At 40.7% G+C, this 26,165-nt stretch overlaps 2 protein-coding genes across 3 annotated transcripts; one reads left to right on the top strand and one right to left on the bottom strand.

Annotated features, from left to right (window-relative positions):
- The first annotated feature begins 3,596 nt into the window (after positions 1–3,596).
- Positions 3,597–17,664, top strand: arid5a (AT-rich interactive domain 5A). Of its 2 annotated transcripts, XM_061260181.1 has the most exons (7): positions 3,597–3,734; positions 6,720–6,814; positions 12,798–12,963; positions 13,227–13,279; positions 15,084–15,181; positions 15,421–15,586; positions 16,019–17,664. In XM_061260181.1, the coding sequence occupies exons 1-7, from the start codon at positions 3,671–3,673 to the stop codon at positions 17,231–17,233; spliced, it is 1,857 nt and encodes a 618-aa protein (XP_061116165.1). In that variant the 5' UTR covers positions 3,597–3,670; the 3' UTR covers positions 17,234–17,664. The 2 variants fall into 2 exon arrangements, with proteins under 2 accessions (XP_061116165.1, XP_061116166.1); XM_061260182.1 differs by lacking the exons at positions 3,597–3,734; positions 6,720–6,814 and adding an exon at positions 6,852–9,986.
- A 2,038-nt stretch (positions 17,665–19,702) lies between these two features.
- On the bottom strand, positions 19,703–22,057 carry LOC133140324 (cytochrome c oxidase subunit 5B, mitochondrial-like). Its single transcript, XM_061260183.1, has 4 exons — positions 21,901–22,057; positions 20,983–21,053; positions 20,509–20,608; positions 19,703–20,012 (listed from the first exon to the last, which is right to left on the bottom strand). The coding sequence occupies exons 1-4, from the start codon at positions 21,995–21,997 to the stop codon at positions 19,900–19,902; spliced, it is 381 nt and encodes a 126-aa protein (XP_061116167.1). The 5' UTR covers positions 21,998–22,057; the 3' UTR covers positions 19,703–19,899.
- Positions 22,058–26,165: the final 4,108 nt, after the last annotated feature.

The following is a 26,165-nucleotide window of genomic DNA, read 5'->3' as shown; positions in this document are numbered from 1 at the left end:
AGTAACGTGAATGTTGTATGACAAAAAAGTCCTAAAGAAGTTCATTTTTACTAGTCTAGTCTCAGGATATGGCTTCGTAATTGTTCATGACAATTATGATTGGATATTTCTTCACAGGTAATGCTTTAAATTTCAACACAAACATTTTATATTGAAGTACATCCACTCTGCCACTCACACTCAGTTTATTAATTCTGAAACTCAGATAGGTTTCTTCATGGGATATGACTATGGAAACAGTGTTAACATTAAACCATGACCTCTGTATGAATGAATCTACTTGTCCATTTTTAGAACCTTTATGTTGTTGCTGCAAACAATAGATGGTTAAATGATTTAGCATAAAAATATACTACAATGCACTCAAATTAGTTCTCATGAAGATCATACCTGATTGTTTTTAAATGTGCTAGATTACACTGAACTTGGCTCAAATGGAATTCATACCAATTTGACAAATCCATAAATGCCAAATACTGAGACAGTTGCTGGATAGAACATTTTCCATTCCTGTCAGCATGCTGTTTCCTTTAAGATGTCTTTTTTAAAGACAGCATATCATAGGTATGGCCAGGGTTTACAGATCTTTAAAGAAATATCATTGGATCTAAAAATTCTTAATATTGATTTATTTTTGGTATAGCTATTGACATCCTCCAGCAAGGCCACCAGCCCATGAGTTTCCAGAAAGATTGGAAAGTGTTCGTTTGTGACTGTAATGTGTGGGCTTTTGGACCGGTGGCAAGCTCAGAGAACTTTCACTTTTGCGCTCTCAACTCAAGAGTTCGCTTTGACTATGAGGGGAATCCCCACATCAACATCAAGAGAATATCAGCCAGGCTTTCTCTACCTGGAACACAGACCTTTATGTATTCACAGATAGATAGGTAGATAGATAGATAGACAGAGAGACAGACACGCAGGCAGGCAGGCAGGCAGGCAGAGAGACAGAAAGACAGGCAGGCAGAGAGACAGACAGACAGGTTGATTGATTGATTGATTGATTGATTGTTTGTTTATTCTTATCTTATTTTAGTTATTTATTTTATTTTATGTGCTTAATTTTATGCATGTACACAGCGTTCTCCTAATGGTCCAATGCAATCCAAACTAAACTGATTAGGACAGATTATACAACCCCAGTGAACATTTCCGGAAAGCTCTTAGGTGAGTGATTCATGTGTAATTCACAGTATTTGAGTGCTGGGATTCTTATTTGTCACACTGTGTAGAGTGTGTGCTCTTGTGACGCACGATGATGCAAGGCCCCTCCTCTTGCCAGTAACATGACCCACAAGGTTCCAGAGGCAGATGACTTTGCCACAAGCCACCCAAAAGGATTTTTGTCATGACAACGAGAAAGCATCTCATACCACTTTGCTGAATCTGATAAAATGTCACATGAAAGCAGGCAATCTGTGTAAAACTGTACCACTGATGCAACTCGTGGAATGCTGGTGGTGTGGGCAAAGAGGACTTCCGTAGGTTTAGTTAGGAGCTACAGTATGTGCAACAAAGCCAAGTCTGAACCCAGAGAGCTGAACAATTCTACCCACTTCTGCTGTTCTCTGCTTGTATTCAACTGCAATTTCATTTCTTAGTCACACAATCGTTTCTCAAAAACGGACAGAAGGGCATTAGAATTTTTCCACCTTTGCCCATGCCATGACATACCTATCTGCCTTCTACCCGCAGATGTCTGGTTCCTTCCTTCCCAGCTGTCTGCTTCCTCAAAATGTAACCTCAATTTTATCAACAGCCATCCCTTCGACTAAGTGGTGCCCTCTACGAACACATATCTCTTTGTTCTATTCTGGAAAGTGTTTCACTGCAGAGCCTTGTGCTGAATTGTGCTGAATTGTGGAAAGAGCCCCCTGGGACTATGCCACACACTGCTGTTATTGAGTGTGAAGCACTGAAGAAGTGACACAATCAGTTCATTTGCATGGCCGCTAACATCCCAAATCACGAATATCCTCCCGTACCTCCGCTGCCCCCATTCTGCACCTTCTGGAGTAATCCTGAGTGCTGAGTGTGAAAGAGTGCTGATGGGAAGAATCCATGGACTGGCACACCGAAGGTCAAAGAGAGCTTGTTTACATTCAGACGGTGGTCACACTTTACAATAAGGTGAATTGGCATGAACTATTGTAGTTGTTAACATGACTTAACTACTGTAGTTGTTGACATACAAATGCATGAATTTATCATGAAATTATAGATAATGCGTTTGTTACCTACTAATTAATGTATTCATTATGTGAATATTCATACATTAGCAAACCATCGGATAAACCTAGAATTAACCCTTAACAAATAAAGTAACTGTTTTCTTTTTATTTATTCCGATATGAATTGGTATTAGTTAGTTAACAACTACAACTACTTTTTTTTTTGGTGAGCAAGAAAGTCAATCTTGAAGAAAAAGAGCAGCACAGACGGGAAGCTAGATATATTTCAGATAAAGTCACTTCACCCAGTTACATCAGCTGCGTGGGGTTGTGTTGACTTGCATGTATTTTAATTACACTCAGATCACTTACATGTTCTAATAAGCTTTACAGTCCTGGAAATTCCCAGCTATTGCAAAAGAGGCCATCGCTGCTAAAACATGAATGTTGTTTTAAAGGTTAGGGGTACTTCCCACATCCCCAACATTACTGGGGCTTCGTATCTCTCATCAGCATATTCACAGATTTATTTTCTAAATTTAAATTCATTGCTTCTTTATTTTTAATTTACCCCTACGTTTTTTTTAGATAGCCAGATAAAAAAATGTTTGTTGTTAACTCAGCAAAGTTTATGTGAGTAGAAAGTAGAGGAAATAGTATGATATGGATACATGCATATGATTTGCATATACTCTACATTTACTGTATATTGTAATTTGAAAGTTCTTTTCTGACAGAGTCCGAAGTATTCAAAATGTTATTGCATAGTGTGCACAAAAAGACAACACATTCAGATGGCCCCTCCCTCCTGATGTGAGAAGTAGTGTTCATTATTAATTATGCAAAATTAATTTAATAAAATACTGACACTGATCCTAATGAAACTGGTCAATTCAATTTAATTCAATAATTTTTTATTTATTTAAACGATAAACGATAGAAAATAGCAAGGGGAACAAAGGTGATTTGATCAGTTTCAACTAAAATCCAGAGTGATGCTTTCATCACTACGAACTGAACTCATTTAGATATATGTGAAGGAATCATTACTGGCATCAATTCAATGAATTTTCTTCGTGTAATAATTAACATAAAACTGAATTGTTTTCTAGTTTGGAACTTACTTTAAGAATGATGCAGGGCTCGGGTTGTTTTGGTTATTATTATTATTATTATTATTATTATTATTATTATTTTCATTTTTATTATTTATTTATTTATTTTTGGTTTGGTTTTTTCCGTGTCACGGTCTCACGGAAGTGTAACTTAGTGTAATACTTCAACCTTCAAAAATTCATTTTGCGGAGGTACAATTGCCAGATAGTGTTTCACCATTCTGAAAGAACTCAAGCTCCCACAATACACTGCCACAAAGGGGCAGGATTATAAAGCCACTGTGACTATTGTACTTTTTCTAAGCCTTATGATTTCGAAAATGACACTTCACAGCATTGATAACAGACGTTTGAAAGGAGTAAACGCGGGTTCTGAAGTTATGGATGCAGCAAGATAATAACACGCAAATAATAACAGCTAAGGTTTTGACAGCTTTACTTGTCATGGGTGAGTTTATTTATTTTGTATTATAATAACTTACAAGTAAGCGGGGCGCTTATTGATAATAAAAGACAATCTATGTTTGGAATAGATTGTGAGTCATGCTTATGTGTTCTCGGCTACTGTATTTTTAATGGCATTTACTGTACATTAAGTAGCTAATATCCTTCGCTTGTCTGTGTTTTCACAATTGCTGCTGGTTTAGCACGTCTGTAAATTTACGAATGCGAATATAAATTGTATTATTATTTTAAATATCAAAAGCAAGCATTTAAAGTTAACTGAAGAATAGTTTCTTTTCTAGTTCATTTTTTATGATTGATTTATTTAGCATCCTTCAGCACCGTATTTGTCTAATCTACTTACACAATAAACTTTTGCAACCTATTTGATAAACATCAGCAATGCCGCTGTTGGGTCAAAAGGACAAATAGCCAAGACGAGGGTTCTAATTATTGAGTGTCGATGAGAATGCGAGCGTTTGTTAATTTACCACTGTAATATAACGCAAAATACAACTGCAGCGTTTAAGTATTTCCAAAGCTTAGAAATGGCTAGAGAATCTAACGTGCTTGGTGGCACTGCTACTGAGCCAATGAAATTTCAGGTGGGGAAACGACATATATTTCATCAGAAGTTATATTGCGGTGGGACTGCTGTACTCATGTGCTCAGAGGAAGTGGTGAGAGCGGTGCTGTACATTGTGTTCGGTTAGATTCCTTGAGTTAAGAACATTTGTAACGGGATTTTCACAGCATCTGTCGGTCGCAGTTGAGTAGTAACATTATCGCAGCTGCCACAGATCAAGGTGACGCAGGGCAACAAAACAGATAAGGCAAAAATCGTAATTTGCAAAGAATAACAAACAAAGCAGTTGCATTCAGGATATATCCGTGCATAAATTGTTTGGCAAAAATATGCATTATTATTGTTGTTATTATTATTTATTTATTCATTATTATTATTATTATTATTATTATTATTATTATTATTATTATTATTTTTATTAATATATATTTTTTTATTATTATTTTTTAAATTTATTAATTTATTAATTTATTAATTTATTAATTTATTAATTTATTATTATTATTATTAGTAGTAGTAGTAGTAGTATGCAAAATAAATGGTTATTATCGGAGCAAATTAATATGTAATATACATAGTAATAAGAATCGAAATAGAGATTTGTTGAGACAATGGGAAGTTATGAGATTTAGCAATTGTATAGTCTGTATAGGCATGCAGTAGTTGAAATAAATAAAATAAAATATTCTTGACATGTAATGCATTACAGATTAAAATTCTAAAGCAAGATGAGTAAAAATGTATCACCTGTATAGAAAAATACTGTCATACCTGTAGAGACAGAACTATAGTGTGGTTGATCAATGGTTGATCAATGGTTCACTGACACTTTTATCAAATACCTCATCTCTGTAGGCCAGAACTGTTCACCATTTACCTTCTGTTCAGAACTGTTCACCATTTACCTTCTGTTCAGAACTGTTCACCATTGCAAATGTAACTGAATGGAATCATGGCCTGCAACATATTTTGTCTTGCCTCCCACCATTATAACACCATGGGGAAGTAAAAGTTCATTAAAAAAGGCAGGTTAGAGAATGAATTGAAAACTACATTAAGGGAATAATGAGTTTAAAAATGAAGTTGCGCAGAAAGAGGCACACCGCATTACAGGAAATGGTTCATCTGAAAACCAGAGCAGGTTGGGTTCATTGTCAACTGACCTCATTGCTGTGATATGAGTTTGGTACGAGAGGGCAATAAAATGAAGGGTGTTGTTTTTGGAGGTAGTGGAGTAGTAGAGCTGTGTGTCCAAGCAGATGTGGTTTCCATGGTCACATGTTTGTAAACAGTAGAGCCTGACAAACAAACTTGCAGATATATCCAGCTGTTAGAGAATGACTGTTTGAGTTTGACAATGATCCATGCATTACTTGCAGTAAAGATGGTGTATGTACCCAATTAGAAATGTGTACAAGCATTTATTTGGCATAATGTGCACTGGATCTGAGGTCACTGCACAAAAGTATATGATATGTGTGACCCATTCATATGACATCCTCTTAGACAGGAAACCTATTTATAAAGGGAAGTGCAATTTAGCAACATGATGACATCAAGCAGGCTAATCTGTACTGAAAGCCCTACCCAAGCATCATTGAGCACACAGTCTAAAATCATTGTGTTTGTTTGGCAATGGACACATGGATGTAAGCCAAACATGTTAAAGATTACAATTATTTTTTCAATGCTTTCCAATCTCAAATTTACTGTAATCCTGTTATTGCTCATTGCTGAGAAGGTCACCACGTAACTGTGGTTTGGCTTGCAGACAGGATGTTGTGTTGCAACCATGTGGTTTTATATTAGAATTACATGAAACACAATATTTCACAGAATCTTATTCAGCTGTTGCATTTACCAAGAAATTAGGCATTTTGGAAAATGTGGTTTAATAAAATCAAAGGGTTGTGCCTGGCTGTCAGTGTATAAAACAAGCAACAAACGGAAATAGCAAAAAGAAAATGCCCCCTTCACCTCATTTTCAGATAGCATCCATCAGCATCTAGCTACGGTAAATGACTAAATTCTTAATTACTGTCATCGAAAAGGCATTTATACCCTGTGGGCATGTCCATGCACATAATGCAGGAGGAGCTACATGGGAATTTTGACAGGTTTCTACATGTTTTCACCAGACTGGAGGTTCAATTTGCTGACGGTGAGAATCACTGCATGACGTTTGATTTCACCGTGAATGCTTTCTTTCACCATCCTAAATCTAAAATTATCTGGGTGTGTATCAGTTGATAAACTAATGATGAAGTAAATATCTGCGGGATGGGAGACACGACTGTTAGACCTGTGGACTGAGTGCTTCTTTTGGGTATGAAGCTGGATCCTAGAAGAAGCGCAGTTGTCTCCTGGTGGTAGTAATGTGCCCACTGCTGTTTCCCTCTGTAGTGTCACAGCCCAAGAGCGGGCAGAAGCAGATGATGGAGCAGTGGGGAGCTGGTGAGGTGGGCAGGGTGCCCGACAGCACGCCGCTGCTGAACCAGGTTAGAGCCACGCAGTTGTCCCCGCCAGGCTTCCACTGACGGGCAGCTTGAGTCATTTCACTTTCTGTAGGTCACAAGTTCTTCTTGACAAAAGGCAGAAAATGGAGAACGGCTTAATATAATGCATATGCAAAAAAAGAAAATCTACTTCCAGTAACCAGGTTAGCGCTGCACTGGTTACATTGTTTCTTATGACTGTTTTGTGTGTACCAACACTTTCAGTTCTTCATTTATGGTCGAGTAGCTGTTGGTTCGTCATCATTCCTCATATTCTGTTTAAAGGGGTTTCCCACACAAAGGAGCTCCTGCTCTTTTCTACAGTCCAGCTTACTGTTTAGTGCTGTTTCACTTCCAGCTATTAAATATGAATAATACACAGAGACAAAATCGATACTCCTGCACAAAAACATATCTTTGCAATGCAAAAAACTTCTGTTTTTAAGAATTATTTGGGAAACTTACGCAACCTTAAACATCCTAACAAGGGAGAGCACCTCACATATAATGAGCATCTCTTTGAAATGTTTTGTAAGTGTTTTCATAGGAATGCTCACACTACACTTGTGGTCACATGCTACAGTTGCTTGGGGTCACACAAGCCCTGTCTAAAGATCAAATCTGTTTGATATTCTCGAGTCCCTGACTAACTTAAGACTGGACTGTGAGAGCTGCAACTGAGACCATCTCACATTAAACGGCTGTTGGAGGCGGGGATTTCCTTTACAACTGCAAAATTGTCACTAAAAGTCCTGCAGTGTGTGCTAGGCATGAACAGGAAATACCCTGCAAACTGAAACCCTTTCAGGTGAAGACTGTGGGCAGTTTGCCAGGATTCAATTCCACACTAGGGAATGTGTCACTGCACTAAGAGTGCTTACTTCAGCCTCCTACACAAACCAACTTTGTTCCGATTCCAAAATCACAAAACAAAGGAGGAAATCATGAAAAGTTGTGTTGAGATATTTCTTCTACATTCTCTGATGCCAATAGCTGGTGATCAAATGGTGTGTTTTTTTGTGGCAGGTCATTAAATTGATAGCAGGTCATTAAAGTAACTCTTTTCTGTATGATTGTGCATTGTGATGTAAAACAATTGTGAGACTAAAAGAGTAAAAGAAAACCTGCTTTTACGTCAGCTTTTTCATTAAGCTCCCTTGTTTATCTTGCCTCTATTTAAGTCAACAAACAAATGCCTCTATGTGTTTTGCAATATTACCAAGTTAACACAATTGTCAGTCTCAGTCTTATTATTAGAATGACTAGTACAGGAAATAGGTGTAATTCTTTGATATGAGAGTTGTAGGAGGCCTGCCCTGTTGGTCTGTGAGAGACTGCACACACAGTCTCTGTTAACACCATTCACACAAATTGAAACTGCCAGAGTTCCAGCGCTTGCATACTTCTGGTAACTCAAGTCGAGAAAAAGAAAGATGAGCGAAGAAAAGATGCATCAAATTTCCAAGACCAGGTTGCAAGATGAAAGCCTCGTGGTTTCTGTGGTGAGAGCTGGCCAGGCGATAGCATCAACCCGGCACGCCACCAGCAATCATATTGAGCCTGCTTTATCAACATGTTGACATCAACGGCTCCTACGCACTTTTCCGAAATTTGACTGTGGTGGAAATTTAGATAGGGTGTTTACTGCCAGTGTGTCACAGCAGAGTTTATATACTTTCTTCAGAGTGCGCCTGGGAAAACATGCTCTTTCCTGATTTGGTCTCACTAGTTTTGCTATAATTATGCAACTCTCATTCACACAGTTATGAGTTTGTTGTACTTATTGTATTGAATACGTCATTTGTTTTTCCTTAGTTCTTCTTTCTTTCAGTTGGTACAACTTATCTAAAAATATCCATATTTATATTATCACCAAAGATGCTGAATAAGAAGCCATTATTTCCAGTATTTACCACACCACGGTGTAGTAATTGTTTACAAACAAAAAATGTTTTTATGATCAGTTTTTGTCTAACCGTCTTATTGACAGTGAATACTGCCTGTTGGTTGTTGCCGCTGTTGGTTAACTGTGTCTCTGTCTCTGTTTCCGTTGCACAAACGAGTCTGAGACCACTGCACAAATGAGATGTATTGGTTAGTTGGGAATTTATTTTCGGGCACACTGTTGAAATCAGCCTGCGGTGTGGCCGCGTCTCATTCTCAGAATCATTATCAGTTGCAGTCAGACCCTCCAACCCCCCGGAACCCACATACTCAACAAGTCACTTATGCATGTGTTCTCAGATGCTATACATTGCTCACCTCAAAAGTTTTAGTTCTACACCCACAAGATGGTCATGATAATGTCTATGTTGAATGATAAATAGCAATGGTATCAAAAAGTTTTTTTTTTTTTTTTTGCGCCCCAATGTTTCAATTTCATCACAAATGCGAAACAGATCAATCAAAAATCTTAACACAGTCAGTTTTTTAAAAATACATGAGAGAATTGAAAAATCCATATATTCTATCATCATTAATTTCATGTTGAAATTAACTTGTCAATTACACAAGCAGCATTTATGATGGCTGAGATTGTTGCTTCCTTACAAGAATTGTGCAGAGCATCCATGTTCATAGATGGCAAGGCTATGGATGGATTGATGAAGGGCCAGAGGTACAGGAGTCAGACCGTGTTTGGAAAGTTCATTTTAAAAAGTCAGTCAGGGACAGCATAGGTAATGTTGGCGATAATGGAATGTGATTTTTTAAACCAGTGAGAATATCGGCAATGGCAAAGCAGGCAAGAAAAATGCGATTAACATCTATATATGCATTGTATGAGGGGAGAAGAATTCTGGCTGTCTATTTTCTATTTGTGCCCATAAACCACCTCTTTTGTCTCCACAATGTACAGCATATTTTTTTGCTTGCCTACATAATTCTGAAAGCTTAATTATTTTGATATGAACCTATTTTTGGCAAGAGTGACCTTGCCTGCCAACATTTGTGTCTGTGGCTTTTTCGGATTGGATTATGGTCATTGTGACTCCATCCAGGGCCGCAAGGTCTGGACCTAGAGTCCCAGAGCCACAAGGTCTGGACCTACAATCCCAGAGCTGCAAGGTCTGGACCTACAATCCCAGAGCCGCGAGGTCTGGACCTACAATCCCAGAGCCACAAGGTGGCTGAAGTTGTGGGCCCGGTAGAAGCGTGCTGCCTGAACCTCAGTCAGGTAAAAATGTTTTCCAGGTTCTGAACTACGGCAAGAGAGAGAGGGAGTGAAACAGTGGGTGAGAGAAAGAGTTTGTGAGGCAGGAGGGAGTAGCCAGGAAGTGTGCGTGGATTGTGCGAGTGCATTTGGCGGCTGGCGTTGGAGATACAGATTGAGACAAAGCCGTGTCGCAGTGAGGGAGGTCACTGGGCCACAGCGCAGAGCTGTGACTCAGTCAGGGCTATCCCAGATCCGGGCTACCAGCTTCGGTATGATTCAGCTCTGAGGCCCGCTTCTGGGAACCAAAGCCACGGAGAGGAACAGCATTCAGTGTGAAACTGCGCGGGGCTGAACCCCGACACTGGGGAGAGCACGCGGACAGACATGCGCTCCTGCCTACGGCCGCACAAACGCACAGAGCTCAGAGCCTCCTGAGGAGGGAGGCCCTGCTCCGCCTTCTGCTGCGCCAATCTTTTTAATATATCAGCTTCCCTAATTGACTCAATGGTGTCACTTTCCATATTCTCATTTGCAATGAAGTCATGATATAAAACAAAATTGTAGGTCTTCAAGGTTCATTTTCAAGGGAAGTTGAAATTCATCACATTATCATTTGTGTCCCTCCATACTTTTATGGAATGTCTGCCTAACCACAAGCCAATATTAGCGGGTGGTCTATGTTTGAAATTACATAGTTAATATGCATTGTCTTTTTATAAGAGCAACTTTAACTGTATCAGTTTCCAGTTTTTTGCGTCAGTGGGAATCGGTTTCATAGATTATGTCTGGACTTGCTTGTCATTTATGCATGCACAGTGAGGACAGTTTCCAAATTCCTTACATGTATTTGTAGTGACGGCTCTGTTCATTTTGGTTTATATTGTGCATCCTGAATTATTTCTCACATCGGTTTGCGGTCTGCATTAAGAAGACTGGCGCTTTGTTCCGTGTTCCTCCTCTGTTGCGTTTCTGTCTTTTTTTTACTGTGCCCCATTGTGTGCCTGTGTCCCGTGCAGCACTCTCTCATGATTGTTTCTGCTTACACGGCTGTTTTCACAATAACCATGCCGTTCAGCAGAATTAATTCCTAAAAAAACTACTGAAGCTGTTTGCTGTTGTGTGCGCAGTAGAGCCCAACTTTCTGTGCCGGTTGGCTCTCATGACTTAACAGACAAGTACCAATGTCACGTCAAGTCAACCAATGCTGATTAGTCTGCCTGATGTTTTCATGTGATCATCAACATCATCACATAATGTTTTAGGAGCTCTGTACTTCTGTAATTCCAATGTATGTATGGATTTTACTGAGTGCATACAAATGGCAAATAAAGTTGAACATGAACTTAAGCTTCAACTTGACAGAATGAGATCTTAAAATGTCCAAAATGAAAAAATCTATAAATCTATGCAAATCTATGCAACATGCAAATCAACTTTCTTGAAATATGCAGAATGCAAATACAGAAATTAAATGGAACATAAAAAACTATTACAGGACATTGGGGTTTAAATCAGTGTTTTATTTACTATTTCAGTCGTCAGATATAGTGGAGGATGTTTGCCTGCTGTGAAGTAAAGTAAAACTGCATTTATTTATAACTTAGAGAACAAATAGAACAACTGCAAACAGCAATAATAAAAGCAGCAAATGTAATAAAAGTTTGTCTGCCTCAAGTTGGGTAGGACATAACCAGTGAACCATAATTACATTGTCATAACCCACTATCATTATCAGTCATTATCCTTATTAGTCATGAGTGGAAGATATTGGGGCTGATGCACTGTGTGGACTGTAGGGTGTAAAAAAGTCACTGGCTTGAAGGCAAGTGCATTGGAGAAGGAACAGAGGCTTCAGCTGCATGTATCCCAGGATTAACTCAAGAGGCATAATTGCTGATTCAAACTAGGAGGAAAAACATTTCTGTCATATGCTATTCATGAAATATTCTGAATAAATGTCTTTGATAAAACTTAGTACCAATAGTACCGAGGCCACAGTGGTCATTAAATAAGGAAATATATTCAGTAATATACACATTATTTCAGTGTCTAAGCCTGATTCACACTTTGTCATGCAAAACGTCCAAGTGGTAGTTTTCTGTGTTTATCAGCGCATCATACAGCGCATTTACGCAGAATAGATGATTATCAGTCCTGCTCCGAAAACCTCATATGTTTGTTGGTTTCCCTTCATACAGGATGCATGGTTACTTATTGAAAGTAGCGGCGAAAGCCAGTTCTGGCGTGCTTTGAATGATCTATAGAAGAGGAGGGTGTGATGCATGTTGAAAATGATCTGGTGTGAACTGAGGGTGTATTTTTTCCTATTTCATCTGGATGTGAAACTGAAATTGAGGTTTCGATGACAAATTTCAGCAGCCATCATGGTTGCTATGAGTTACATTAGCCCATATTTTCTCTCGATATTTCTGCTCTGAAGTGGAATTCACCCTGTGAGCAGTAAAAGCTGGCAGAGAGAGGCTGATGGCTGATGAGCTGTCCACTAGATCAGTGCGTCCATGAGCAGCACAATAGAAACAACAGGAAGCAATACAATTACAACAACTGTGTATGTAACTTCAGCTCATGTTTGATAAAACCCAGGAATTTGGATTTGAGATAAGATAAACATTCATTGCCAATTTGTATTGTATTAATTTTTGTAACATGGCACAACATCACAGCATTTTTCAAAAATGAAATGCTGACAAGTGATGTGTTGTTGTTGATGTTGACTAGTGTCTTCTAACATGCTCCGTGTGTCATATCCATAGGGATTTGACACAGCTTTGTAAAAGCACGAGTTTGATACCTGTGTTGTTTTTTTTGAAGCAAAACTGTGAGATGGAGCTCTCCCACCCCACCAGTGGCGTAGAAGAACTACACAGGGCCAGCCAATCAGAGGAAGAGGAGAAGAGTTTTGTGTCCAGTCTGTACAGTTTCATGAAGGATAAGGGCACACCCATTGACCGGATACCACACCTGGGCTTCAAACAGAGTAAGTCTAAGGAATGATTATGTAGTTACCTGTTTCTTGCTCACATACTACTGGCCAGATAGTTTAGATTTTCGAAATCAATTGTTAGTTGCTTTATAAATATCCATAATTAAATGTAAAAGTAATCTATTTTATTATGTTCATAGATTAATTTATAACCAACAAATATCAAAACAGTAGTATATGGTTGAAAAAATAGTATGAAATTCCACACCCATTTCTGTTGATGACACCATGGAGCTCACATAGTTTCTCCTCTGCAGTTAACCTCTGGAGAATCTACAAAGCTGTGGAAAAACTTGGTGGATATGACTCTGTAAGTATCCATATTACGCTCCTCAAGAGAACCTGTTGAATTGTACCAAAGAATAAATAAACCCTCGAGCGCCTCAGACATCTAACTACAAAACAGTGTTCCGATTGTTTTTCCAATCAAATAATCTTTGGCCACCTACATGTTATTGCACGTGGTCTATGTGTGCAAGTGTTGAACTGTGCATTAGTTCAGGCCGTTGAGTTTTTTGGGCAGAGTGATGTGGATATACAGTATGTAAATGGGTTACACACATTCTGCACACCGTGGGGTGGTTAGACCATTGGACTCGTAATATGGGCGTCTGGGGTTTGAATCCCAAGAGAGGAAAATATGCCTGAGCAATGTACTTCACATAAGGCTCCAAGAGCAATAAATCTGGCTGTATAAATGGGTTGCAGAGAGGTTGGCCTAGATAGGTATATCTGTAAGTCAAATGAATACTTGCCATAATAACTTTAGTAGCAGACAAAACATTAGCAATTACAGCAAACAAATAAAACAAAAAAATACCTTTCTGTTGTTGCCTTCTTTAGAGCATGTGAAAGCTCAAAGTGCAATTCATTGGAAAGATCATGGTGGACTGTGTTGTTACAACAGAAGAATGTCAGTTTCTAAATATACCAATGCACTTGAATGGAAAATTGAGTACAAGGCAGTGTGACCTGCGTAGGTGAGGCTATCTGAGTGAAAAAACACTTTGTATGGGCCAGAGTGCTGGAACACACACTGAACTGCAAGTGAAAGGTGTGACCTCCCTTAACATGTTCATACGCATGAGGCAGAGCGGGGGTTGGAGGGTGGCAGGGGTGTCGTGGGGAGGCTCTGTAAACGAAACTTGCATCTCCAACGGAAACTATTGCTGGCACGGCATTCACTACATGCAGTCAGGAAGATGGTGACCGTTGGCCACACACCACAACAGTCAGAGCAACGTCCACGTTTACTTATTTGCAAGAAGCCAGACCTTACGGCTTTGTTCCCCGAGCATACGACAAGTTTCCATTCCGCCCTGCTAACAGCCTGTCTGCTGCAGAGCTCAGGTGACCTTAAAATGGGGTCCATTGAACTTGTAAATCTATTTAGGGGTTTCAAGTACGACCAACTAGGGCCATGATTTTTTTTTCCTCTCTTATTAAATTTACTTTTATAGGGCTAATTTTGAAAAAAACAAAACATTTACAGTCATTCAGCAATTTCCACTGAAGCATGTGCTCTGTGTTTCTGGAGGCAGAAAGGGAAAGATTAAAGGGAAAGAGTAAAGATAGTTCTGCTAAATGCCTGAAGTGCAGATGTACAGTCCTTGCCGGCAGGGTAGAGTACAGCGTGTGCCCAGGGAAGGCCCAGGGGACACTGCTGGTTGATGCAGTGGACAGAAGACCAGTTCTGGAGTCATGCAGTAATCCCAGTACTGTAGAGCAGATGTAGGTTGCCTCAGTGCAGTAAGAGTAATGGTGTGCAGTCTCGTGAGGGGGGATTGGCTGACTGTGCAGATATCCGTGGTGTGGTATGCTAATATTTCCGCCTGTGGGGACCTTGGCCAGCTGACTTTGGGGAGATGATGGGGTCTCTCGGCACAACTGCTTTACTGTATAACTTTAATTTCTGCAACTTTTTCAGTTTTTCTCTGTGCCTGTGTTTATGAGAGTGTGTGCGCATGTGTGTGTCGCACTGCCACTGTGTGTGTGTGTGTGTGTGTCTGCATATCTGTGTCATTGTGTGTGCTTTGGGTATGCACTGATATCATCCTTGTGTCCATATGCATGGCCTGCCTGTGTGAGCTAATGAAGGTGTCTCCTGGCTGTAGGTGACAGCCCAGCGGCTGTGGAAGAACGTGTATGATGAGCTGGGTGGCAGCCCCGGCAGCACTAGTGCTGCCACCTGCACCCGCAGGCACTATGAGAGGTGAGAGGGCACCACTCCCACTGCTGTCCTTCCCTGAGCTCTCTCTCTCTCATCCTCTCTGCCTATCTCTCTCTCTCTTCCTCCCTGCCTATCTCTCCCTCAATCTCTTTCTCTGTCTCTCACTCACTCTCAGTCCCCCCCCCTGTCTCTTTCATTCGCAATCTCTTTCTCTCTCTCACTCACTCTCAATCTCTCTCCCTCCCTCCTGACCTCTGCTCTCTTTCCTGTACCTCCCCTAGGCTTGTGCTGCCCTTTGAGAGGCAGATTAGAGGAGAGGAGGACAAGCCCCTGCCCCCCACCAAGCCTCGGAAACAGTATAAGAAAAGTCTGGAGGGCAAGAGTGGGAAACCCGAGGGCAAGAGGAAGAGGAGCCAGCAGGAGGGGGAAAGTGAGGGGCGCGCTGAGGTACGACACGCTCTGTCCCCCCCAGTGCGCAGCATCCTGGAGAGAGGGTGACGGAAACATGGCCCGGCCTATGGCCCTTAACTCTGCAGCTGTCGCTAGGCATGGGCATCGTTTAAATTTTGCCAATACTGATGCTAAAATTATGTTTTTATTTTTAAAAATGTAAATTGTTTTTTTAATCCTTTGCTATAGTTCATATGGTTTCACTTTTGCCATTTTAACCTAGTTTAATGTTAGCTAGCATGCTAACATCCCTGCTGTCACGGACAGTCAGCAGAATTAAGTTGGCTGGTGAAGGCGAAGGCACTGAAATGAGCAAAATCTGCATTGCATAAGGTTGCATGGGAAGCCTGTCATAGTGGTACCGGGTTCCAGTACCCAACCCTAGCTGTGACTGGCTTTTAAAGCGCTGCTGTTTGATCTCTCCTGCAGGCCCAGGGGAAGCCAGTGGAGGAAGGGAAGTGCCTGCACTCGACTGGGCCACGCTGCAGGCCGGAGATAGAGGCGCCCGTGTCAAAGGACCAACCTGCTGCGGTTTCCCAGCCAGTTAAGAGCCTCTTCGCCAGTGTCCAGTCCTCAGGAACGGAGGTCATCTCCCCTCTGGAGAAGAAGAAGCGTGTGGCCCAGGCCAGCCTCACCCTCTCCCAGGCCGCTTCCAGCCCTGAGCAGGACAGCAGAGGGAGGCCCTCCGTCATACACTGTGCCCAGTCCCCTGGGCTGCCCCCCACCGGCAGGACCCGCGAGTCTTCTGAAGGCTCCCCTATACCTCACTCCTCCTCCTCCTCGCGTAGCCCATCCCCCTGCTCTGTCTCCTCTGAAGACTGCCTCCCTGCCCCTGCTCCACATAAACCGGCTCCTTCTGCTTACGTTAGTAATTTCGCCTCCATAGCCTACCACGGTGGGGTGTGCAAGCCAGTGAGCTGTTATACCAGCGTCAAGGACTCTACTAGTCACCTCCATCACCATAGAGACATCCGACAGCGGGGCCTGTTCGCCACTGACCTCGCGGTGGGTAAAGGGCAAACACCTGACTGGACCCTGGGCTGCAGAGGGGAGAATGCTCCCCCTGCTCTCAAAACTCTCCCACCCACCTCCTCTACCTCAGCTGAAATGGGCCCCAAAGCATGCTGGGTCCCTCCTCAGTCCAGCTTCACCAAGGTGCTGCCAAAATCTGGGGAGCATTTGGGGCCCCTCTCCTTTCAGCCAGGCCACAAACTCAACCAGAACCAGAAGAGGCTTCCTCCAGAGGATGGGTTGGCATATGGGAAGAAACTGCAAATGGTTTCCCCTCTGCACCACGGAGATGCCAAGGTGAGATCCAAGCTGGCCTTGCCCAAACCACTGCCCACCCAGCATTCTCTGCTCCACCCCCCTCCGATATCCTACTTAGTTCCAGCTTATGAAAGGACCAGACCAGTCTCAGCCCACCAGCTCAAAGGACTCTCAGTACATCCGCTCCTCCCCGCCCACCTGGCTGTACCTTCCCAGCCCGGCTCCATCTACCGCCATGTAATGGCGGGAACTCCTTACGCAGTCCCCTACGAGACCTTCCCCCGTCCCCGTCCTTATCAAATTCCATTCTGGCACCCCCAAGCTGGATATGCCATTGCTGGCCTGAGCCCTCATTATCCTAACACTAAGCTGTGACTCCAGTATTATAAGTTGAAGCTCAAATGTGAAGTACATTAATGTGGGGATATTTTATGTCTTTGGAATTGGATCCAGTAGATTTTCCAACACTCTGCTGGAAATGCGTTCCATGTGAATGTTCTGTTGAGCCTGGAGATTTGTATCTACATAGAAAATGGAAGGACTCTTCTCTGATGGGCAAGGTCTTTGTTGAGCGAAGAGACAGGATTAAAATGGCCATAGTAAAATTTAAATGAAAGGGCTGTCTATTGTGGACCATGTATCTTGGACCAAAAACTGTTAAAGTAAAATTGACAGCTGTAGTTTCAAAAAAGCAATAAAACTACTGATATTTCCCTGAACCTTGCCCAAACACACCACTTTTTTTCTTGTTGCATTTAGGGCCCAACGGCATGGTTGAATTGAATAAACATTTATTTCTGTCTTAAGCTGATATATACAACCATATCTACCATCCACTCATCTCTCAACACAAGCAGCATGGTTCTTTCAACATACAGCAGGTCTCTCCTTTGCTATACAGTGCAGTCCATAAGTATTTGGACAGTGGTACAATTTCAGAACTTTTGGCTGTGCAATCCAACACATTGGATTTGAAATAGCAATGAATAATGAGGTTAAAATGCAGTCACCTTTAATGAGGGTATTTACAAATAAACATACCACTGTCCAAATACTTATGGACTCTACTACATATATTGAACAATTTTTTGCACATTGTTAAATCCTGTATTTGTCAATTATCTTTTAGATATTTATTCATTGTAACAATTGTGAGATTGCATAAATAACATCTTTTTTGTCCGTTTTTTCCAGTCTGAACTTCACATGGTCCATTGAATGAAATAACCTTTTTTAAATTATTTCAAGAGGATGAAATGGTGCCCATTCCTTTAACAGAAACAAGTAATTAACATTAGTAATTTGGTATTTATGAATCTTGAATCAGTCATTCCAGTTATATCAGCAATTAGTCACAAATTTCCCTAAAATGTTAATGCGTATTATGGCATATCTTATTTTTGTAGTTCCGAAGGTGTGCAAGAACATTCTGTTGTTGACATGAAAAGAAACAGCATTTTGGCTGAAGCTTCAAAAAGGCATCATTATCCATCCATCCATCCATCCATCCATTATCTGAACCCACTTATCCTGATCAGGGTCGCAGGGGGGCTGGAGCCTATCCCAGCATACATTGGGCGAAAGGCGGGAATACACCCTGGACAGGTCGCCAGTCCATCGCAGGGCATCATTATCAAGCAAGCTAAAAGAGAATCAGTTAATTGTTTGTTTACCATGGAAATGCCTCGTTTGCTTTTCTGTCTACATTTTTTGTGCCAAAATATTTATGCTAGGGCTCCTCACTGTGGCCACTGATATGACCACACATTTAATTGTGCCACCATTGAGTTTCCACTGCCATTCATTTCTTTGCCCAGCAGTCCCACACTGGACCATAGTTTATTATTGTGCTTATAGGCACATTAGCAATAATCTCTTACTATGGATTACTATAGGTCTTTTTGTAGACTTTGTTTTTCCAGATATTTTACATGCGAAGTGCATTATTCAAGAAGTTGAATCAATTGCAGCTTGAGGTGTTGCGCCTGGAAAATCTGTCATTCAAAAATGCTCTTCCTCAAATGGATTTATCACATATATAATAATGCAGCCCAAGACAGGACAAGCTTTCAGAAGAGTTGCACAAAATGCAATGCTAAGATCAGAGGTACTATTCCAACTATCACTCAGGTGATGTTCAAGCTAAGGTGGGTTTGTGGAAGGAATTCATTGATGAAATTCTCAATCACAGTCACTTGACACATTTAAAAAGAAAAAAGAAAAAAAAGAAAAGAAAAAAGAAACTCAACTGGAGTAAATAGCACATGGGACACACTACAAGACCTTACTAAACTCCAGCATTTCCATCTGGCAAAAAATCTCAGATATGGTGTATTTATTTATTTCCCCAAAATGTACAGTCAGTGAGCACTTGATTAGGTATTTATTAGACTTTATTTTTTAAGTTTAAAGTTATTTGCGTTACTGTCACCTTCAACCAATCTGGCCATTCTCCTCCGACGTCTCATTAACAAGGCCTTTCTGCTCGCATAACTGCTGCTCACTGGATGTTCTCTTTTGTTTTTTTTTGCACCATTCTCAGCAAACTCAAGAGACTGTGTGAAAATCCCAGATCAGTTTGAGATACTCAAACCACCCTGTCTGGCACCAACAGTAATTCCACGTTCAAAGTCCCTTGGAAGGTGTAGGTGTAGGTGTAGGTGTACATTTTCTTCCTTACATTACACTTTCAAAGCAAGGAATCAATTCAAGGGATTTTACCTGGATTTTTGGGAGTCCACTTTTGAAAAAAAAAAAAAGAAAAAAAACTTGGCAGAAAGCGGTACAGACTTTGCATATTAAAATACAGAAAAAAATAAATACATAAATACACTTTCAAAACAATTTAGAGGTACCATACATTTTATTAAGAGGTTTTGGACCAAATAACAAGTATACAGATCGGTTAGAATATGCTGAGAAGTGGAATTTTTGAAGTCTTGTGTCCCAAACCACAAGGAGTGTAACACCTGCATTATTTGCATGTAACGAACAATTTGAGGTGAAATGGTTGCAGATAAATTCTTTCCTCTGTAAACAGCTCAATGAGGGAGCTCATGAGACACCAGTTTGTAATGAGCCCCACAGGATGGGCATCTCTGGGGCTCCCCGGCATGCAGCCAGAACCACACCACCAGAGTGTTGTCTTCCTCGCCTAGTGAGGGAGAGCAAGGTCAAACATTATTGCCACTTGGCAGATGCTCTTGTCCAGAGCAATGTACAACAGACATGCAGAACATCACCGACACCACTGACGTCAGTAAATAGGCACACTGCCACATATGGTCCTACAACACATACAGTTCTAAAGACCCATGGCCAAGGTATGTTAAGCATTATGTAGACCAGTGGTAACCAACACTGTTCCTGGAGAGGCACCATCCAGAAAGTTCTCATTTCCACCCTAATTTGGAACACCTGATTCTACCAAATTAGTAACTCAATGAGATCTAACTGTTGAATGAGGTGTGCTTTGTCAGGGTTGTATCAAAAACATCCAAGACCGTAGATCTCCAGGGGCAGGGTTGATTAGAGTAAAGCATGCTTTCACAATATTCATGACAACTTGAGCAAAATCACAAAAGGAGCCAATAAACCCTTCTGGCATCTTAAATTTGAGAGCAATATAAAAACTAAAATAAATAACTCACAGACACAACCCACAATCCTCTTGTTGGTGATGGAGGGTACAATGTGTGGATCGTCTTTGGACCCAGCATACTCTTTAGGTTTGAGCATGCTGTAAGGGTCCTGTGAGACAAAAATATAGTTCAGCACATTACAAAACTATCGCCATAGACAAAAGGATAGTGTACCAAGGAGGGCCTTAATTGCCATTGATATTTGTTAATAGTACAAACTGCTATGTCTGTATAGTGCCAGTAAGTGCATGTCAAATTCAGGTTGTGAGCTGATTCATGAAGACAAATATCCAATTTGGCAGGTAGTTATAACTGCCAGAAGCACTATCATTACACTCGCCAACTCACACTTGTCCAATAATCCTTGACAGTGATAAACTATATCAATGTCCAGACATAGCTAGCAAATTATAGCTTGCCAAGAAACATGTTGCTATAGAAAAAAAAAAAAGTTATAATATAGTACGGAATATAGATACACACAGTGCCCTGTCTCAAAGCGTGCATAACAGTCTTTTCCATCCCAGTGGCTTGTTCCTCATCAGTTGGAATGCCTGCAAAACAATAGTGAAAGTCACAATGGGTGAATTAGTTTTTCCAACCCCAAAAATCGAATCTTCTACGCGTGGAAGGGAAAAAAAAAAAAACATTTCAGCAATATAAAAGAAAATAATTAGCCACATAATGTGAGGCCGTAAAAGATATGCACATAGACGGTGTATTAACACACAATATGTTTAACCGATCAAAGACTGACGTGAATTAACAGCCTCCTAATGACATTGCATGGAGAGGCCTTCAAACTCATTCCCAATCTTAAACTTGAAATAAACACAATGCCGTTTCGCAGTCAGTTACGTTAACTGTATTTTGCGGAATGTTTCGCAACTAACCGCCCGTTCAATGCGAAACATTCAGCAACATGCAGTTAAGGTAATTGACCCCACTCCTTTCCATTTGTACGCATAATGGCGTTCACCCTTAAACACTTTAGTGAGCAATGTCTTCTGTCCTAATACATTTTTTTAATAAAAATGGTTTGCTAGGCACATAGATAGTAGTTAACAATAAGCAAGTCTTATCGAATATCTAACGTAGTCAAGTTACATACGATGATTACTAACGATAGCATCTCCCAATCGCGGTTAATAAACAGGCTCAGTTAAAGTTAAATTAGTAAACATGTACGCCGCTAGTTTAAGTGACTAGATGTAAGGGACACAGGTCGTGTTAGTTGTATGGTTTGTACGGCAAAATATTGGATTAGACAAGCTGACAAGCTAACTAGCTAGCAAGATCGCCATGAGTTGGCACCCTGTCCTTGACAAGGAAAGAAATGTACACTAACCGAAAGGCCGTTATCGATCCATACTACAGAATTTTCGCTAACATGGAACTCACCTCCAGTCGACATTCCACGAGAAAGGGCTGCCACAGGGGTTGCCCGGCATGTCCTAAGAGCGCAAATGGACGATCTGAGGAATAACCTTGCAGCCATTCTTCTTCTTTTCGTTCACAAAATGGTAAACCGGTGGGCTGACGGAAGTTATTTGCCAAAGGAGTCGCACGTATTTGACGTAACGAGTACGTATACCACGTGATCAGATTAATTTTTTACGACTACACATTTTTTTCATTTGAAAGTGGGTATAACATTATTTTCCGTGTCCGGGTACTCTTCCATTTGTAATCAATTATACGATATTTGGAATTCTATATTGGCCGGTCGCCTAGGCAAGCCTTTCTTTGGCTCCCAGTTGAGTAAAGTTCTATACATGATACACAGGCGTTCGGGGGGTTTGCAATTTGCGGCCGTCCAGACAGATGGGTCTCGAGGCTATTGCAAAAGTCCCCTGTGCCTAGAACCTCTGCGTGTAGACTAGTACATAACATCCACAGAGATATGAGAAAAAGTTAGGTCATAGGCAGGTACATAAAACACAGCTAAACACAGCTATTGCAATTTTTATACCATGTACTGAACACATGCCTGATTTATTATGCTATATCAAACATAAAAGGAAGTATCAGGAGGCATCTGCAACTGCATGTGCATATTGTCTTTGGACCAATTAGCGTACAGCAAAAGTCTCTTTTTGAACGACTGTGTTGAGTCAGTGCTGGAAGTTTGTGTTTGATTCTGCAGCTCTAGTTGTAAATGGTAAATATCTGGCATTTATATAGCCCCTTTATCCAAAGCATTGTACAATTGATGCTTCTCATTCACCCATTCACACACACTCACACATTGGCTGATTGGTTGCCATGCAAGGCACCAACCAGCTTGTCAGCAGCATTTGGGGGTTAGATGTCTTGCTTAGGGGCACTTTGACACACCCAGGGCAGGATCGAACTGGCAATCCTCAGACTGCCCGGCAACTGTTCTTACCTCCTGAGCCAATGTCGCCCCCAAGTTGTCTTGTTCCACCCCTGGCCCCAAGTGTATTTTTGAATGTGTGAACTTATGCTTTATGTTCTGGCTGGTTGAATTCAAGTGTAATTTTTGTGCACCATTCTGGCATGAATTCATCCATTCATGATCATAATTATTGAGTTGTCTCTGAGCTTGAATTCCTTCCAGTCGGGTCAGCTATCACTCTACATAACCTACTATCTACATGTATCTACAATGTAATACAGGGCTATAGGGAAAGTATTGGTCGGCCTAACTGTTGTCTGCATATAAGATAGCTTGAAAACTGTTTAGAAATGAATGGAAAATGACAACAAAAATGTGTACCAATTATATGTACCTATTTCTTTTCAAAATGTTGATGTTGTCAGAATTGACAATGGAGGTTGAAAACCTGTTGAGGTGTACCTGAAGCCACCTAATGTGAACATGACATTTTTAAATGGGGTCACACAGACCCCCGCAATTAATTTGCTGTGGAACAATTTTGAAAAAGTGTCTATATTCATCATTACCAAAAGAGGGCACTGTTACAGTTTGTGACCGACTTAGAAATGAACACAGTCTTCGAGGAGGGCTTTAGAATGTTGAGTTTTGTTCTTAATTCGTGGCAGTAGACATTTCCATTTCTTCTTTAGTCTGCTGGAAAGAAGTGTGGCTCACACAATATACAATATAGTAAATGTGTGTTTTGACTCACAGAATATAAATTGTGTGAAATAATTTATTTGTATTAGTGTAGGTCATAATGGTATGTAAATTGGCAATGACACCAATATATACAGACATCACCGATATACACTCACCAAGCACTTGATAAGGAACATTTTTACTTTATTACACCTACTTATTCATGCGATTTTCAGCCAATTGTGTGGCAGCAGTGCAATGCATACAAGCATGTAGATACGGATCAGGACTTCAGTTAATGTTCACATCAACTACAATGTGACACTGGGTGTGAGTGTGAAAACAAAGAGAATGTAGGGTGCCTCAAGCAAATTATTGGAGAGGTAATATACTTTTATTATTAATAAAAGGTTTTTTTTCAGCTCTCAGAACAGTTGCTTCTTCTCTTTTACCTTTACTGTTTTGTTGTCATTCCATACTGATAAGTGAGAGACTAGATAAAGGAACTTCATGTGTCCTTTGGCTGCACTTGGTCTCATCCTTGGCTCCATTACAGCTCCGTGCAGTTCTTCGATAAGTGATCATCCTGTTTTATCTTCTTTTTATCCTTCTCTGTCTGTAATTTATGTACCCTGTATTCATGAGTTTACTGTGTCCTTAACCACATGTTTAGACCCATGGCATTGATTTCACCAGACATTTGTTGCATCCTGAGACCAGGCCCTAAATGAACAGATTGATGGGAGCCATAGGAGACGAATACAGATAACGTCTGGTCAGATAAATCTATCTGAAGCACACTAACCACATCACAACTGAGACCACAGCTTCTGGAGAGCACATTTAAATTTTCATTTGTGCATTATCTCCAGTTCTGTGTCCTGCCACCTGTGTAGCAATATGGGTCAGTGACACAGCAGACAAAGGTTCTGTCATGAGGGAGAACATTGGCGGCAGTTTTTCTAATGGTTGGTTGATAAACCCTCCCCTCCACACTCCCCAGCTTCCAGGTGCGCTCATCAAAATGACTAATCAAAACCTCTCTAATAAGCTGCCTGGGGCCCTAAAAGTCTGAAAATAGCCAAAGTTGAGAAGATCAGACTCATTATACCTGTTTACTATAGTTCCCCGTGTCTTTCTGAGTGGGGGCTTCCTTAGCAAGCATAAGAAAAACCCTGCCCACTCTGAACCATCACCAAAGTGAAAATCTGACAATGTGCACTTTAACCACAGGCAATTGTCTTTATTATAAATCTCAATTGTGGAGTGCAGCGGAAAAAAATAAATAAAATTGTCCCAAAAAGGCACTGTGTATCAAAAAAACTGTCACGTTTCAGGTCTGTCTCGCAAAGTTTTATGTTTATTCATTTTGTATTAGTCTTGTATTGTCTTATCATGTATTATGTTAGTCTAGGTTCGTCATGTTGTTTAGTTATGTTTCGTTACGATTTATTTTCTTGTCATGTTTAGTTATGTCTCCTTACGATTTATTTTCTTGTCATGTCTAGTTATGTTTTCGTACGATTATATACCTGGTTATGTTGAGTGATTATCGTCTTAGTTTCGCTTTGTGTTATGTTTTGATGCATGTTTATTGTTACGTTAACTGGTCGTTGTTATGCATACACTTTTACATGTTTTTCCGCAAACCTTGCGTTCCGCCTTTTCTCTCTCTCTCCTTCTGTCATTCACTCCCTAATTGTTTCCATTTGTCTATTTACTAAAACTACTAACGCTAGATCAGGATTGGGTAGAGACTAACAAACTAATCATGTGTTCATGTTACCTTACGTTTCTCGTGCATGTAATTTACTAATTTACTAATGCTAGGGCAGGATAGGTTTATTACTAACGATTACTAATCTCCTTGTTAAACTTGTCATCCATCGCACCTGTTTTCCATTTCCTTGCTACGCTCTAACTAATTGTCTGCACCTGTCTACACACGCATTTATAGCCCAGTCGCGCTACTGTTCACTGCGAAATTGTCTGCCTCTGTTTACCACGCAACGCTTGAGCATTTACTACCATTGATTACACGTTACGATCCAAGCCTGTTTACCGACCATTGATTATTGATTTCTGTTTTGTGACCTTCGTTTGTTTTTTGACTACGTCCTCGCCTACCGTTTTTGTACTTTTGCTTCGCTGATTGTTTCATGGTTTCGACTCCCGCTTCGCCCACGACTACGCCTCTGCCCGCCGTCCGTCTGTTCATCTGCCCCGCTGACAGCTCTCCTGCTACCGGACCTCCCTGCACGTCTACCGACTACGAGTTTGCCTCTTCGTCCCGAATAAAGCCCTGAGGGGTCTTTATATTACTATTGTTTCTGAGTCGTGCATTTTGGGTCCAACCCCCACACACCCGTCTCAAAAACAATGTATATGTATGTAAAATATAATGTGTATGAAATACACGCCATCTGGTTAATGTAGGAGACCCAATGAAGTGCACCATGGGAAAATGATTATTGCAATCTTATACAGTTCCAGTGAGAACATTACACTGATGGGCCAAATTCATTTGTGGGCAGCACACAATGATGCTTAAAGTAAATGTGTGTGCTTAAGGGGAATATATGCCCAGACTCTCAGATGTTTTAGAGCCCGTACAAAAATTTTC

Source organism: Conger conger, chromosome 11, assembly GCF_963514075.1.
Source record: "Conger conger chromosome 11, fConCon1.1, whole genome shotgun sequence".
Lineage (NCBI taxonomy): Eukaryota > Metazoa > Chordata > Actinopteri > Anguilliformes > Congridae > Conger > Conger conger.
Note: the sequence above shows the minus strand (reverse complement) of the source record. Positions and strands in the feature narration are given on the sequence as shown.